The 18,218-nt window shown below is 37.3% G+C and overlaps 1 protein-coding gene and 1 pseudogene across 4 annotated transcripts in view; one reads left to right on the top strand and one right to left on the bottom strand.

The window, feature by feature from the left end:
* Positions 1-562: 562 nt before the first annotated feature.
* Positions 563-18,218, bottom strand: part of LOC112170485 (sodium/proton antiporter 1) — a 40,460-nt gene continuing 22,804 nt past the window's right edge. Inside the window, exons 1-10 of one of the 4 annotated variants that reach the window (XM_024307796.2) lie at positions 4,950-5,353; positions 4,381-4,486; positions 4,160-4,288; positions 3,888-4,064; positions 3,457-3,563; positions 3,005-3,125; positions 2,043-2,104; positions 1,635-1,937; positions 1,059-1,353; positions 563-967 (exon numbers count right to left, since the gene is read on the bottom strand). In XM_024307796.2, the coding sequence (XP_024163564.1) occupies positions 833-967; positions 1,059-1,353; positions 1,635-1,937; positions 2,043-2,104; positions 3,005-3,125; positions 3,457-3,563; positions 3,888-4,064; positions 4,160-4,288; positions 4,381-4,486; positions 4,950-5,134 (1,620 nt within the window). In that variant the 5' untranslated portion in view covers positions 5,135-5,353 and the 3' untranslated portion in view covers positions 563-832. Of the gene's footprint in view, positions 968-1,058; positions 1,354-1,634; positions 1,938-2,042; positions 2,105-3,004; positions 3,126-3,456; positions 3,564-3,887; positions 4,065-4,159; positions 4,289-4,380; positions 4,564-4,949; positions 5,354-18,218 lie in introns of those variants that run through there. The other 3 variants (XM_024307797.2, XM_040509215.1, XM_024307798.2) reach the window with 3 other exon arrangements.
* On the top strand, positions 5,714-9,859 carry LOC112170490 (annotated as a pseudogene).

Consider the following 18,218-nt stretch of genomic DNA (forward strand, 5'->3'; position numbering starts at 1 on the left):
ACGTTAGTTTCATGAGTGTCGGAAGAATTGTCCCAAGAAAGCAGGCTGTGATGGCAATTGGTGTGGATGACCAAACCCAGCAAGCAATCTTTGAAAAGGATTGGAACACCATTGAAGAGTCTGTTTTCCTCAAGTTGTAGTATGGCGTTATATTTATCTGCGCCTTGTTTCATTATGTCTTCTCTTATTTTGGGTGACATTGCCACATGCTTTACTCCCCGATTTTGAAGTCCTTTGATGTTGTGGCAGATTTAGAGTAAGGAATGAAGAATAATATTTCAGTTTTCAATGAAAAGAATGTACTTTATTGAGTTGTTCCCAATTTCTTGTTCCCTTTTACCATGCTATGTTCACAATCTTCGGATGAATCACCATGTGATCATTTGCAGTTCCAGAAGAAATAGCTTTGATCTCAGAGACTAAGTCAACTTAATTTGATTTTTTTTAAATTTTTTTATTATTATTATTTTTATCAATTTACCTGCTGCAAATCATTACGAGTCATGAACAAACTTTTTGTACTAAATTCCAATAGACTATGTACAACCTTTTTCAACTAAATTTCAATTGAAAAGAAATAGTTCATGTCAACATGTATCCTTTGATTTCCTCGGAAAAAAAAAATGTATCTTTTGATATGCTATGTCTAGGAAGACTATTGGAACAAAATTTACTCCCAAATTTTGGGTTCCTTGTAGTTTATTTATTAAACTTTGTAGATTTCTTGAGGGAAACACCATTCTATATAATTTCCCACTCACAATCTTCAGTAATATGATGAGAATGAATTAATGAAACTCATATTGAAGTATATCGACTGCTTCATTGGAAGCTACGGGATCCAAGTTGGCTTCTTTATGTCATAATTCAGGATCCAGAAAGAAAAGGAACCTGAGCTGTGGAGGTTTTGAGCTGCTAAATAGGCTGCAATACCAGCAGCATAACCGGCAAAAGCATACCCACTTACCTGCACAAATCAGAATGAACCTTTTTCTTACCAACACCAAACTGAAACTAGATGCTCTTAGATAAATAGAATACTCAACACTAGTTTATACCTTGCGAAAGTACCAGAAGAAGTCCACCTTTTCCATCCCCATAAAAGCAACTCCGGCTGAAGAACCAATAACTAGCATGGATCCACCAGTACCAGCACAATATGCAACCAGCTGCCAAAACTCAGAGTCCTGTGGAAAAGAGGTGACATCGTACATCCCCATAGCTGCAGCAACCAGTGGAACATTGTCTATAATTGCTGAGACAATTCCTATTGAACATGCAATCAGTTCAATATTGGGAATATGAGTGTCCAGGTAGTTTGCTAATTCCCGAAGAATTCCTGCTGCCTCCAGGCTACCGTACAAATGCAGAAAGTGCAAGTTAAACCTTTTGAAGAAGCAGAAGATAACTTTTGCATGATGTACACAAAAATCCACAAGAAGAGGATGCAATGCCATGTTATGGAAGTGCAGGAGATATATCACAATCGGCTTTCTACAAGTCAAGCAATATGATGCATTTGACTTGAAAGTTCTTGGCTTCTTAATTTTACAATGATTACTTGCTGAGTATATGGTGATGATTTTTGCTAGTAGAAGAAAAAAAAGAGTTGACTTAAGTATTTATTTAGTTACCTGCTAACAGATAAAAGAATTCCAAGGAAGAAAACTGCTCCTTGAGTATCAATCCGTGACAAAGCCTGAGGTACTTTCAACCTTTGTCTTTCTGATTCACCATGGTGGATTGCATCAGTCAGAATCCAAAGGACTCCAAGTCCCAGCAGCATACCCATGTAAGGAGGCAAACCAGTTAGGGACTTGAAAACTGGAACAAAAATCAAAGCTCCGAAGCCTACAAAGAAAACAAGCTGTCCCCGGGGAGCCATCTGTTCGGATGCCATAACATTGGATGTGTCTGGTCCATCACCACTTGCTTCACTGAATGGAAGAAAAATTCATATTAATCATCTACAATCCATCAATTTGAAGCTACCCTTAATCACTCAACTCCTTGTCTTTTCTATGACAATGCATATGAAGTACCTTGTAAGGGACAAAAGTGCCAGCGGAACAGCAAGAGAAACGACTGCTGGTATAAATAATCCCTGCAAGTAAAATACTTGTTCATTTAGTCAAACATTTGATAAAATTCAATCAACATTAAAAAGGTATTGCATACTATAGTTAAATACGCCAGCTGCAAACGATATTGTATATAGAGAAAGTTAAAGATATCAGAACATTACACTTCGCAGACATAACAAGAAGCTCTAGATGGCATTAGAAAACCCCCCATCTGATTAGCGAAACTAGGGAGTTTCAATAGCGGAGACAATATCGACTATAGGCTTTTCTCATTAACTCAAGACGTAACTGTTCAATTCTTTATTGCTTATTTAAGGATTACCATTTTGACTCTACTTTGTCCAATTTTAATGTTAATACAAAGTTTCCCACAAAATTATCTACACTGAATTACTAATATGTAAGAAAATTCTTATGTGTGTTTTGTTAATTGCTTCACACGGATGACCACAATAAACCAATACATTACAAGTTTACACCACATAGTAAAAGGGTATTGCATACATATAGTCTAGTTCAATACGCCACCTTCTAAAGCAACCGGGTCATCAAAATCAAATTATTTTCACACTCAACACCAGGGGAAGCCAAATCCAAAAAGCCAAAAGGCTATCATCCATTTTTAACAAATTGAAAGTTCAACTGTTCAACTTTCCAAGTTCAGAATAGAAATAGTAGGCGGCATAAACTGTGTTCCTTGACAATACCATGATTGCGAGCAAAAAAAACAAAAAACAAAAAAAAAAAGACAGATACCATTATTGGTTTCTTCTGAATTCCACTATTATATTAGACAATTCATCAAGTTAATGCATCAAACATAAATCCACCGGCAAAAATACTAGGACGATATAAAAATGAAAGAGGTAAAAGCAAATTTGATATATAAAACAGGTTTGTTAGAAAAAAAAGACAAAGACCTTCATTGTCTCCACTGTTGATATCTGACCATGTATCCATAACATAGTGGTGGTAACATCACCAATAGGAGTCCACGTACCACCAGCATTTGCAGCTATGACAACAACTCCTCCTAAAAGCCTGTCAATGAAATACAATTCCTTAAATGAAGCATCATACATCCATTTGCGCTCTGTTCTTGCATTGGAGATATGGGGGAGACATGCAGATGCTAAAAATGTGCTTAAAGAGAATCCATGTTATGAAATGATTTGGAGTCCAATCCTTACAACTAAGAGTGTTCAGGAATGCATAATGAAAATACTCACACTCAATGTGATGTGCATGCACAATTTACGCATTCCTATATAGAACACATTGTAATTTCTCATTGAATTGCTCAAACCGATATCAAGGAACATGCAAAAAGATCCTTAAATACAAATAAAAGATGGTAGATGGTAACACATACTTGCGGAAGTCTGAGGGAGGCACTAGTTTTCGCAATAAAGAGACCATGACAATGGTACACGTCAGGTTGTCAAGAATTGAACTAAGGAAGAAAGTCACAAAACCTACCTGCAAGTTCACAATCACTTGTTATATGTAATACATTGATAGAGAAAGTCGTATAGAAGGAAAAGCTAATACAGGAAGAATAGTAAGTGTAATTAGGGGATTGGCGGAGTTTTTAAACAATATTATATCTTTGGAGTTCTAAAGCCAAGATATTTCTAATGCCACAGGAAGATGAGAACTACACATGGTATGCTTCAAAAAGTCGATTGAACAGTCAAATATAAGTCAGATAGAATACCGATCACATATTAAAATAAAATAAAATATGATATACCAAATGTCCAATAGAAATACATCAACATGAGAGCAGAGTCAAAAGCTCACCACCCAGAGGAGTGTTCTCGGCTTTCGAGTAGTTATATTGTCAGTGACCAGCTTAAATCCTTGGTGAGAATCAACTATCTCTACAATTGTCATTCCACCAAGCAAGAAAAATACTATTTCACTGACTTCAGCAGATGCATGTTGTAACTCTGCAACAGCTATATCAGTTGAAGGAGCCTGCCAAAAATCATAATTAGTTACAGGAAAAGGATCTGCATACAAGGTACTCCAAAAGTCAAGTGGTAATTTCAAGCATTAAATATAAATCTTACACCAATACTTCTCACTGTCCACAAGCATACAGCCATTATCAAACCTACTCCACTCTTGTTGAAGGCCAGAGATTCTTCAAAAATAATGCCTGCATATCCTATTCCAAATAGCAGTGCCATGGCAACATCCTGTACCATAAGTAGGTCATATCAACTTAATATTGAAATAAAGCAACCTTCTAATACGTATATAAATGGTCAGGCCATAATCACAGATGTACCTGATTAGCAGCAACCCATGAGTGGCTAATTGCCATAATCACAGTCCCTGTTGCAACTGCCGCAAATATTGCCATAGCTTTCAGTAAATCAGTCTTTGGCTCGTAACTGGCCTCAAAATCAATTGAGCTCATTTCGTCAACGGAACAAAAAGGATCACAGGATCCAGAACTTGGTGCCAACTCCTGATAAAATGCTAAACGGGTGATACAGAAAACACACAGTGGCAATATGCCACACCGACTGAAAAGTCCAAATCTTTTTGGATGTCATTAGAAACATTCTCAGTTTCTCACCATAACTCATCCCATTAGGCCATTCTACTCCATGGCCTTATAACTAAACTTATGTGCAAGGGCAACTGATACATTTCAAATACTAACCTCCAGGATTAATAAAATTCGATTGAGGTAAAAATAGAAAAAAAACTCGAAAATTTCACCATATTAATCACAAAGACTTTCAGTTTTACTAGTTAACACAGTTTGCCAATATCAATCAACCAAATTGCAAACTAGTAAAACTAAAAACTGGGTATTGTTAAAAATCAAAGCTTTAGTCAAAGAAGAACCTGCAACTCTTCTCAGACTGGGACTGAGCTATGGGCAGCTGACCCGAACCCGAACCTCTGACCAGCAATCTTGGGCCTCTGAATCCACGCAAAGACGAACCGAAAGGAGCTAAGCTTTGGTTCTGAGAGAGAAACCACCGCGAGCTTTTCTTGAATTGGTGGTGGGCAAATGAGAGGGAAGCCATCGGAGCCAATGACTAAATATCGAAAGTTATGGAAATATCGATCGTTCGGAAAAAGGAAATTTCGAGAAAATATCGAAGATGTCGAGGATATTTTAGTCCTGATCGGAGCTAAGCGGTAGTTCAAGAAGTACAGTGTTGGGTTTGGATTCTGTTTCCGACTGTTGCATGGAAAAGACAAGAGAGTGATGGTGTGGAAATGGGAGTGGAATTTGAGGGATTGTCTATAGAAAAAGAACTGTAACTGAAACGAAGGCTGAAAATGTTGGCACTTTTACTTACTTGAAATGGAAAATAATCATGAATCGGAGACAAGTGGAATTGGAGAAGAAAAGAATCGGTATTGATTCCGGAGGAATGATTCCTAAACCCATCTCCCCCTTTCATAATCGAATTCCTGAGTATTCAGGAATCGATTCCTGATAAGGAGGTGAGACCTACATCCATTCTGATTCCTTCATGTGTTAGTAAACGCAGGAATTCTTTTACCCGGAATCATTCTGATTCCTTTATGTGTTAGTAAACGCATGAATGTTTTTACTCCGTAATCATTCCTTTTCCTTCCAAGTAAGTAAACGTGCCATGAATGGTGAGAGATATGATCAGCGGAGAAACCCATCAAAGAAACCAGGGTCAGTTGAGGAAGTATAATATCTGGGGTCGATATTTCAGTTAAGCTCCTCTGTGGCATCTGATTCATCTCTCGCTCTCTGCTTGCTCTCACGTGTGACCCCACCGGCTACTAGGGGTTGTGGCACTGGAGGGTAAAACAGTTACGTGCAGCCCATGTGAGGAACAGTCTTCGCGCCGCACCGTGCAGCCATGCACGTCTATTGTGGGTCACTGTTCATCACCTGCAGCGCACGTGAAATGTGAAAAACAAAAGCTGGAGAGAAGCGTTGGATTGTGATCAAGCGGCTATGAATCGATTACCGGCTAAAGCCTTAGCCAGGAAACCGATCGTATCATATGGCAGGGTGACGTGAAGCGTGCGAGTTGGAGGGAGGGATGAATATTTTGAAAGGGAGACGTAGGAGATTGTTCGATGGACACGCACCTTGTTAAGTTGGGTTCCTTTCCTCCCCCCAATTCAATCAAATTCTCTCTCTTTCTCACTCCCCCAATTGAGAAAAACCCACACATTGTGCCCCACCTCCGGAAACTGTGTTCTTCAGTGGGCTTCCTGCTGGGGCTATAGAGGCTATCCATACGTGCAGATTCTTGACCCACCTAGAGATGGGTTTAATCTTACATTGAACCTCAATCTCTCTAAACTTCCTACAGACGAAGGTTCAACGAGTTCCTTTTCTAAGGTCATTCATAATAAGCTTGCTATATTGCCATGAAACATATTTTGGGACATTGTCAAAGTCAGTGAATGCAATCAGCATTTCTCGCTTGTTATGTATATGAGTATATTAGGTAGAATGATGAATCTTTCGGAGAGGTTTTCTTTAACTCTTTTTGGTACTGTTGTTGGGCTTTTTGGATTGCTTGCTTCTCGTATAAAACCCCACCTAGTTCTTTCTCGTTGTTTCGATTGGTTTAGATGATCTTTTAGTGGATTATAGTCTTTTAGGCGCCCCATTCTCATCCATGTTCCAGATTATGTATTTTTCCGTTTGATTTTGTATTTTGGCTGAGTTTCTAATATTTTGTCTTGTCATCTTGTTGTTTGATGTTGATGATGTGTAGAGTACAAACACGCTCTTTTGGTAAAGATTGCATCTGTAAGGGAAGTGGTGCTAGGAGCTCCATTGAGAGTAATTCTGAAGCAGCCTGCTTTGAGGACCGTTGCTTCCGATATTGATCCACTTGTTAGCTCTTGTGCATCGGCCAAAGGATGCACCAAAGGAATCCTTTTTCCTTATTCCTCAGGTAAAGTTACATATTATGATGAATCCTATCTGTTTTCTATATTCTCTAGTTTAGCTACTTAGGAGGACAATACTAAAAAAATTTGCTGGTAAATTTTTATAATTATTGTGACAGGCAGAAAAGGTGACCGTGGTATTTCCTATGAGATTCAAGGACTCTATTGACATTGTTCTTGCAACTTCCTTCCTGCAGGTATACTGAGTATTGTCTTAAATTAGTTGAACACAACATAAACGACTTGCAAATATAAAATTTCTTATTGGAAGAGATAAAAGTCACTCATAACTAAGTATGTTGATGAGGCTAATAATAAAAGTTATCTGATATCGTACATAGTGCAAGCTTTCCAATCTTGAAATAGTACCTCTCAAGCTATGCCGCCTCGAATGAGGTTTTGTATACTTCCAAGTTCTAATTGTGAACTCTGAAGGTTTGCTTTGTTATCATTTAGGAATTTGTGGATGCAAGACATACGGCTGGACTTAATAATGCTCCTTATTGTATGTGGTCTCCGACCCCTCCTTTAGAACTAAAGGGAGCTCCTAATATAGCTCTATCTGTCAATGCGGGATTTGTCACTTTTGGTAATGTCATGGAAATGTGCAGCTTGTTATTAATTTTCTTTCTCACTGTAATAATCTGTACCATGTACCAATGCAGTTGTTTTACCTCGTCATGCGGAGGGCAAGAAACTGGATCAGACAGTTTGGAGTCTATCAACTTTCCATGCATATGTTAGTAATCATGTTAAGGTGTGACTTTTTCATATGCACCTATTATTTCCATCTTTTGTTCTCTTTTTCTACCTCCTGATTTGCTAGTTTGGTACTGTAGCTGACTTCTGATGCAGCATAGAGCAACAGTTGGTGACAGAATGATTTGGGTGGGTTTGGGAGTGTTGAGAGATTAAGAAAGCAGATTGATCTTAGAAGAAACAGAGGGTTCTTAGCTGTAGAAAAAAAAAAAGGCCAAGTGCATGAATGTGTTCTGTTTCATTGTGGCTGGTATCTGTTCTCCAGTCAATTGGTACACTCAACGTGTTTGTCGGGTTTTGATTGACTTCATTGATACCTCCAATTGTGTTTAACCTGGTCGAATAATAATATGGATATATTTTGTTGACCAATACATCAGACTGGTCTTTGTGTTCAATTTGATCTATGATTATTTACCGGAAGCCACCTTTTTTTTTCCATATTGGACTATCAAATTATAGGTTCCCGATCAGGGACTGAAATGAATGAGGAAAAGTCTATGTAGGCTACTTGCCAAAAGTGTACTTTTATACCTCTTAATCTTCCTTCTTAGACCTATAACCAGATTCCTGCTGTAAGATGGTAGCTTTCTTTTGCTGCATAAATTAATAGTAGTAATAGTAAACAAACCTATGTTCAGATTGGAAACAAGATATTTTGAAATATTATGCAATAATAATCTCACTGGAAATTTTCTTGATTTCGCCTCTTAGCTTCTGTGGAAAGTTAACAAGCTCATTAATCTTTTTCGCTTGGGCAGGAGGAACTAAAATCTGTTGAACGCCTCCAACCTGCTTCCCGATGCTGCAAAGAGTGTGTTAGTTTTTCAATTACCTTTTGAAGGCACATAGTTTTATAGTAAAAGGAACTGCAACTGAATATCTTTCAAATTTGTTTGTTCTAGCCATGTAAGAAAAATGAGGTGATTCTCTTTATATAATGTTAGTCATCTTCTAGTAGATTGAATATGAATATTTTGCAGGATTGCTGATTGCCTGATTTTGTGACTGTGAATCCAGATCCGTTAATATCAACGTAAGAATATCACCAAATTTTTGTAAGGCTTAGTTTGCATTATGTGCATTGTGATCATTATTTTGTATTTATCTGTCAAGCAGAAATCGAAAGAAACGATGATCCTGTCGCTTTTGGAAATGGCTCTGGTACCATCTTCTCTTTACTTTTCATTTCTTGTTTATCATTTTCAAGAGAAATGCTGCTCTACTATTAAGATAAAATTGCTTCAAACAAAGGAATTGTTACCACTATTGAACTGAGAACAACTTCCTAGCAAATGTAAAATATGTTGTGCTAAAAGATCATGAAGCATTTGAATTCTTTCTATATATAGAAATGTGGACTCAATCTTCTTCCTTAGTCCTCAATTGTATTTCTGATAGACAGTGATAGTTATTACTTATCGATATGCTCAGTCCTGGGTCATTTGTTAAGGAAGTATGATTTTAATGATGCCTAAAACTTACTGTTATTGATGGAAGTAGCAGTAAAGCTAGAAAACATTTTGTGCTTGGTTCCTAAATAACAAGATTAACCTTAACATTTGATTAGCAGTATCTTTGGCATCTTCTTTTCCCTCCTCTGTAATGCAGTATCAATCAATTAGACGTAATGCATAAACTTCCTAATATGACATAAGATTGTTTGTGGTACAATGGAATGCTCTGTTTGAGCTTGTCATCAATTTGCTGTTGCTGCTGTTGTGATGGGTGCTCTCTTCAACTAGAAATGCCACGCTGCTCCTGCTGCCGTTCATGCAGCGGTAAATGCTGTGGTTCATGCAAGGGTTCATGCTGCGGTCCATGTAACTGTAATTCGTGTTTCAGTTGCCCTTCACTACAAAAGTGGCGATCCCGTTGCTGCTCATGTCCCCGATCCCGTTGCTGCAAAACTAGTTCATGTTCATGCAGCAGAAATTGCTGCATTTTACCATCGTGTTCGTGTTCATGTCCCGATTGCTCTTGTTTGAATTGTTTCAAATGGAAATGCTCTTGTCCTAAATGTCCGAAGGTACGGCCTTGGCGATGTTGTAAAATAACCTGCTGTCACCCTACATGTTTTTAGTATTCATGACATCTCTTATGGAAGCTCTGTATCATGGCTTTTCCATATTTAACTAGTCTAGATATGGTGCAAATATTCAGGTATTCATAAACTTCATAAACTCAACTAAAATTTTATAGTATTGGACTCTTCATTGTTGGTTTTCTGATGAGGAAGTGTGTTCATTATCATCTGCAATTACTACTCTCGAGTCTCCTAGTAATTCTGATAAAAAGCTTTACAAGAGATAACTAGGCTCAGTTTAAGTTCTTAGGTCAATGAAGCTCTGTCATCCATTTCTGGGCTTCTGCGATATAATTTCTATGTTAAATCATTGCTAGAATAGTTTCTTGCTCATTGGTTTTGATGAAAATGTAGTAGCAAATGGAACTATATTATATGTAAGCAACCTCCACTATGTAATTAACACAGTTGTGTCATTCTATTACATTAGTTTTCTAGCCAAGGCACTTGCAGTTCTTTCATGACAAGCTACCTAACCTTTGAACTGCCATCCTTCTAGGCAATGCCATAAGAACACAAACTCTCCCAACTATTGGTTTGAAGAATGAGTTTACCTCTTGAATGATAGTTGACGGTGGTTGACTTAAGTTGACGGTGGTTGACAAAATGTTAAAATAGTTGAAGAATGAGTTTACCTCTTCAATGATAGTTGACGGTGATTGACGAAAGGTTGACAAAAGTTTACGGTAGTTGACAAAAGATTACGATAGTTGAAGAATGAGTTTTAACTCTTGAATAATAGTTGACGAAATGTTATATATGTTAGGGCTAAATACTGATTACTATCCTGTAGTTTGGGTCCAAAATCAATTCAGTTCCTAAACTTCTAATTTCATCAAGAACATCTGTTATCCAAAATAGCCACCCTCAAAGTATAAAGGGTACAAGTAATAGTATAGGGATTTAAGAAAGGTTGTCGAACCGACGAGGATTGGATTCCCTTCACTAGCAAGGGTGTTAACCTAAGGAGAGCTAGAATATGAAAATGTACAATCACAAACCTGGATTCACAAGAAATCTAGGCTCATGGTGAGTATGTGCATTGTGGTGGTAGTGAGATTGTTTGTTGGATAGAGTGGTGAACCAAATTAAATTAAATGCTCAAATGTAAACTAAACTAAACTAGTAATATAATGGATGAAGTTAGGGGTTGGATTGCCTACTACTAACCTCCCTTGCAAGTATTGAAATTCAAATATAAGTGATGATATTCTAATTTTCCAATTACCCTCTTTGCATCCAGATAAGACTACAAAGGCTTAAACTCCTTTAATGTTATCAATTCCAACCGGATAAGTCTAGAATTAACTACCTAAGAACAAATCCTATTACCGGTTAAGTCTCAATTCATTGTTCCTAGATGCATAAAGTTGCGAGTTTAGATAATCATGCAAGCAAACCAATCCTAGATCTAGGTGATTTTAACTCACAACCTTCACATGCACATAGAGGATGCTATCATGCTATCAATGCTCAAGGTTAACTACTCCCTAAACATTTTTTCATGAGATGACAAACACAACACATTCGAAGTAGTTAAGTTTGAATGAATGCATTCACTTCTTGAATTAGCATATGAAGATGAAAATAAAAAATAACTTCAAATGTAAATTAAAATATCAATTCATACAAGTTTGGCTAGGGCTTTCAACCCTAGCCCCAACAAAGTAACTACTCACTCATAGTCATACAAATTGGCATCAAATCTATAAAGTAAATCAAGGTAAATTAAAGAGTTAAGGGAAGAAAGAACTAGTTGAAACTTGACAAATTAATGGGTAGCTTCACCTTCATTTTTCTCTTTCAATGCTCCTTGAATCCTCCTTGATGGTGGAATGGATGGATGATGAACTTCTTGATGGTGATGATGAATGAAATGATGATGAAGATATGATGCTCCTTTGGCTAACTCTGAGTGGTAGTGATGGAGTAGTAGCGGTGGTGATGAAGTTTATGGTGGTGGAAGATGGTAGTTGTGGTGGTGATGATGGAGGAGATGGAGTAGATTGGGTATTGTGGGTTTGGATTTTGGGAGGTGGATATAGAGGTTTTGTGAAGGAGATGAAGAGAGAAAAGAGATGTGTTATGGATCAAGGAATTGGTGATTGAGAGTGAGAGGAGAAGGTGTTTATATAGGGAAGAAAAAGAAGAGTGAAATGATGAGTGGAAGAAAGATAATGAAAGTGGAGTATGGAAGGGGTTTGTAAAATATGGAAAAGATGGAGTAATGATGAAATGAAAGAAAAACATGAAGGTGCAGAAATATGAAAGTGATGATGATATATTAAAGAGAATGGAGTAGAAAAATATATCTAAGGAAAAAGAGAAAAGCATCTAGCTTTCTTTATGTGGGTGGAAAACATGAACATGATGAATGTTGAGCTGTTTTTAGGTCACTTTCTGCCCATTTATTCATTCAATTAATTCTCCACCAAGAGTTTAGAATAGGCCTCCGATTTCTTCATATCAAATGTTCCTCTATGAGTGTAGATCATCTTGGTAAAATTTTAGAGTTAAATTCACTGTGGTTGGCCTGTTAATTCTTCTGAAATACGTACAGGTCACGTTTTCCCGTTTTCATCTTTCAGAAAATTGGACTGACTGTTTGAAGGCTTTCCACTCAAAACTATCTCTGGCACCCTTCATAACAAATGATCCTTGGGATGTCTAGGATGAAACTAGAAAGTTTTAACTCATTCGGAGTTCATTTGGTCAAGTAACTACCCCTCCTTTCTTGTCTAGCTCACTTTCTCCTAGCGCTAAGGTTGACTTTTTAGTGCATTTCCATTCTTCTCTATCATTTCCTAGCATGATGAGGAAAACATAATAAATATATATAAATAAACACAAAGGTTAAGTAAAAGTACAAGATTAGGGAAATAATGAAATTGGATTAGTCAACATTAAATTTGGACTTTAGAACAAGTAATTTCCATGTTTTAGGGGACAAATATGTATATGAATTATGATCCAACAACATCCCTGCACTTTCAATTTTGATCTAATAGGTCCAATTTATTAGTCTTCCAACAATTGAGTCATTTAACTTGTTGGCTTGGCTCATAGATGGCCTATGTTTTATGATGTGGTATTGAGGTGGCCTGCATAGTCAATTTAGGAGTGAGTCCCACTATTAGAAATCTATCAAATAAATAGTTTTTCAACAAATAACCCAACTATAACTTGAACTCATAATAGAATATTAACGAATAAGACCTATTAAATCAAAATTGAAAGTACATGGGTGTTTTTGATGAAATTAGAAGTCCAGGAACTGAATTGATTTTGGACTTAAACCACAGGGTGATAACCAGTATTTAGCCCTATATGTTACTATGGTTGAAGATATATATATATATATATATATATATATATATGTTACTATGGTTGACTAAGTGGATTGAATTCGAAACTATGATGAAGTTGCCTAAATTTTTGAAACATGCATAAAATAGTCTAATAATCTCACCCAACGGTCAGTTTCTCCATTTTGTATGTCTAGATGGGGTTGCCCAAAAAGGAATTAGATATGTAAATATAAGATTATGAAGGTAACTATGGTTGATCAAGTGGATCGAAATCAAAATGGATACCAAATTAGATGAATTTTTTAGAACAACTTTAAAACATCTCAATATTCCCATAAAACGGTCAGTTTCTCTAAATTCATTATCCACCTTATTGTTTCTTTTAAAAGATCCACATGACTTCAAATGCAATGTACAAAGTTATACAACATTAGTATGCACATTTGTTTTTCTTACAGTCCATGAAATAGAATTTGAAAAATTTAATTTTTGACCATTCACATGTATCCACCACGTATTTATAGACGTCGTGTGAAAAAATAAGCACGTTTCGCGGTGGTTATGTCATCGGTCAACTAAGATGATATAAATGTTACTACGGTTGACTAAGTGGATCGAATTTGAAACTATTACGAAATTTGCTAAATTTTTATTTACATCCATACAATATTCTTCTAATCTCATCTAACGGTTGGTCTCCCCATTTTCAAATGATTCAATGGGGTTGCCCTTTGAGGAATTGGATATATAAATATATAGTTACAAAGAAAACTATGGTTGACCAAACGGATCAAGGTCGAAACAAATACCGAATCGGTTGAATTTTTAACAACCACCATAAAACATCTCAATCTTCCCATCTAACGGTTAGTTTCTCAAAATTCATTGTCCAACTTATTGTTTCTTTTAAAAGATCCTCATGACTTTCAAATGTAATGTACAAGTTATACAACATTAGTAGGCACATTTGTCTTCCACTTGGTCAACCATAGTCCTTCATAACCTTATATTTATATATCTAATTCCTCTTTGGGCAACCCCATCTAGACATACAAAAATGGAGAAACCGACCGTTGGGTGAGGTTATTAGATTATTTTATGCATTCTGTCAAAAATTTAGGCAACTTCATCATAGTTTCGAATTCAATCCACTTAGTCAACCATAGTAACATATATGTCCTCAACCATAGTAACATATATAACATTTCGTCAACTATTATTCAAGAGCTAAAACTTATTCTTCAACTATCGTAATCTTTCGTCAACTTTTGTCAACCACCGTCAACTATCGTCAACCATCATCGACAATATTCAAGAGTTAAAAATCATTCTTCAACTATCGTAATCTTTCGTCAACTTTCATCAACCATCGTCAACCACCATCAACTATCATTCAAGAGGTGAACTCATTCTTCAACTATCGTAACATTTTGTCAACTATCATAAACTATCGTTAACTATCATCAACTTTTGTCAACCATCATCAACTTTTTGTCGACCACCGTCAACTATCATTCAAGAAGTGACCATGCTAAAGATATGCCTCGTTAAAACCTTGTCAAGTAAAAAAAACCTAGCGGGACAAAATAACCCTAGACGAAGGACAAAAAGGGCACACAACAGTCATATGAGTATGCTTCGGGATACTCCCCCTGAAAATTATATGGTAGGTAATCAGATAATTTACGTAGACCAATACCTTGGACATGCTTCAGGCATGTAGACTTTGATACTGACTTGGTGAAAAGGTCTGCACGACTGTCTTCAAATCGAGTCTGCATAACATCAATCTTTTGATGCTCCTGTTGTTGCTGATTGAAGAAGAACTTCAGTGCAATATGTTTGGTGTTGTCTCCTTTGATGAAACTCGTCTTTATCTACTCGATGTAAGCAGCATTATCCTCGTAGATAATGGTCGGTTCATCAATGGTGGAATGCAATCTACATGTGCTTCGAACATGCTTTGTGGTTCTTAGCCATATACATTCTCATACTGCTTCGTGAAGAACTAGAATCCCAGCATGATTCGAAGAGGTAGCAACAAGGGTCTATTTCATAGACTTCTAAGAAATTACAATATTCCCAATGGTAAAGACATAACCAGTTTTGGAATACGCCTTTGGCAGGTATGATAGATAGCTCGTGTTAGCATATCTAACAAGGCGAGCATCATTCCTAGGATCAAAGAGGTTTGATCCATTCCTTGATGCGTAGGGATAGAATAAGCCCATATCCGTTGTACCCCTATGGTAGCGAAAACTGTCTTGTATGCCATTCAGTGGCGGCGTGTTGGCGCAGAGCTATATCTAGCTAACGAGTTCACATCGAATGAGATGTCCTGTCTAGGGCATTGAGCCAAGTACAATAATGCACATATTGCACTTAGATATGGGACTTCTGGCACCAATATCTCTTCGTTATCATCTGCAGGACGATATGGTTCTGTGGTGTCCCGAGAGAGGGGTCCCACAGCGCCACGACCCCGAGCCGATGAGAAATTGACATGTCACGAATGACATCCCGATAACTCATCAACCCGAAATCGCAAGGCCTTTTGGGTTTAGACTGTTGGTTCACAAAACACTTTTTTGGACAAATCATTCTAGCAACCGAACAACATATTTTAAAAGCGGAATTTAAAGTGGGTTAAAAGATTTGGGCTTACAATCGGAGCCCAATTTGGAAAACAAATCACTAAGTAACAACCAGGATGAGAGACGCACCCCAGGGTTACGGGCATCTCGAAGTTTTGTAAACAAGCAAGTAGGAAACAAACAAATAAATAAAAAGTAAATAAATAAGTTACTTTAAAATCCGATAAGGGACCAAAATCTTCTTTTAATAAAGTCAAAGAGAAATGTGTCATGCCGGGCCATGTGCCTCCTCTGTATGCTCCCCGACCACATACTCGAAACCTGCACACTGTTATAGGGGTGAGCTTTCGTTCTCGCATGCCCAGTAAGGGTCGACCCAACCATGCTAGGTTTGAAAGATAATATACTTGAAAATAGTTACTACATAATACTGTGCACATTTATCAAAAATTAAAAGAGGCAACCACAAACATTTGTTTTCTTTTATAAAACATATGCAGCATGCTTCACACAACTTGGAGTTCCGAGATACTTACCTGCCAGCTAAACTAAAACAAATCGGTGACCGACCCGGTTCGTCATCCTTCGAGAACCAGCCAACTATTCTATAGTCCTTGTGACTACAAGCAACAAAAGTGTCCATTTCCTAGCCCTGAGTCTCTTATGACTGGTTCACTGTCGGTACTCACCCTTTCTAGACAAACATAGGAGCACAGCCCCCTCCGGAGGTTCACGATTATCGACACCGTGGGATCCCTAGGAATCTACGAGTCTAGGTCCCATTCACTTTCAGGTCACAAGTACAAACATACAAGGGGTACAGTATGTCAACATACAAGTCTAGCCTCGGTTTTTGCAATCAACAGCTTTCAGTTATGAAAACACAGGCAACATGAGGCATCCACTAATGAACAACCAAAAACGTACTTGCAGGCAACATACTATTATACTAGAGCATTCCACATATATCGAAAAGCCTCTAACAAGGAAGGGACAGCTCACCCTACCTGGAATTGGAGTGCTTGTCCAAACTTAGTTTCGTTTCAGACTTTGGATACTTTGTCCAATTCCATGTGCACACGCTCGAGTCCTTTGAAATAAATTCAAACTAATGAGTAACCTCACATTATCATAGCGTATTAACTGAACAACCAAAACTTTGATTTAACTTCTTTGAAGTCTAACGAATTCCCTTTTAATAGATAAAATCTATTATCCATTCCCAAATAATTCAAATGATATGGCATTTGAACCATTTAAGATATGGCCATTATACTTAATACTTTGACATTCATTTCTTTAACCTTTTACTTTAAGAAAACAATTGACAATTTCCATTCCCGAACATTCCATTAAATAAATTTATCTCAATTTTCGGGACATGGATAATTTAACAAAGAAATAATCCGTAAATAAATTTTTAGGTCAACTTGTTAGACCTTACTATATTCTTGGTATACCTTAGCTTCCTTAATTCCCTTTTAATCATCAAAGTATTTACTAAACGAACTTCTTATTAAGTTCGGCCAATGATCATTAGCCAATATAACTTCATTTCGGATACCAATTCCTTATGAACTTGAGCAATTTACCTTTTCGTTAACAATAACCAACTCACTTCTTTTCTTACAACCGTGGTATCCGGAATGATAGTTATAGACATTGTCATTGTTTACCATCTTGAGCAAACTACTCTTAATCATCATAAATTCAACATTAACCGCTTTCATAATTAAGTCAATCAAGGACAATTTCCTATCAATTCCAATCTACTCAACAACATATCCATATCACCATTTTAACACTTTCCCATTCATGAGGCTACAAACAACATGTTGCTGATTTTAACAACCCCACCAAGTAACAGATTCAAATACCCAAATCTTACCATTCTTCTTTTCCAAACCGTAACTCGATCCAACATAGTCATGCTCCATCCTCACCAACCTTTCGAATCCCTAGGAGACAGTATAAGCTCAACAATCAACCCATCACCATTTTTGTATCTAAAACGAAAACTGCAAAATATCCTTACCATATCCGATTCAAATCGAAACTGACCCAACAATTCCTTCTTATCCAAAATCTTTAAAAACGCAGTTTCCATAATCTGAACATATCCCAAATTAAGCAATCGAGTTAGGGTTTCAATCCAAATCAAAGCAGAGGCCTCAACCAAGAAAAAGAATAGGTCGGTGAGCTCGCGGTTGTGCTGAGTAGCTCTTGTGTGTGCAGCGGCGCGTGCGGCGGCTCTGGTCGGAGACAGAAGTCAGAGAAATGGGGTTATGGTCAAAGGGGAGGTGTTGATTCCAACTACGGAGGTGGTTTAGCTCGATTCGAGCTGGAGACAGGAGAACGTAGGCATGTAGAGCTACGAGTTCCGGAGAAGCTCGTAAGTCGTCGTCAGGCGTCGGCGGCGAAGAGGAGTCTCTGGCTTTTGCTCCGCTTTGCTTGCTGAGTAGAATGA

This window comes from Rosa chinensis, chromosome 6 (assembly GCF_002994745.2).
Source record: "Rosa chinensis cultivar Old Blush chromosome 6, RchiOBHm-V2, whole genome shotgun sequence".
Taxonomy (NCBI): Eukaryota; Viridiplantae; Streptophyta; class Magnoliopsida; order Rosales; family Rosaceae; genus Rosa; species Rosa chinensis.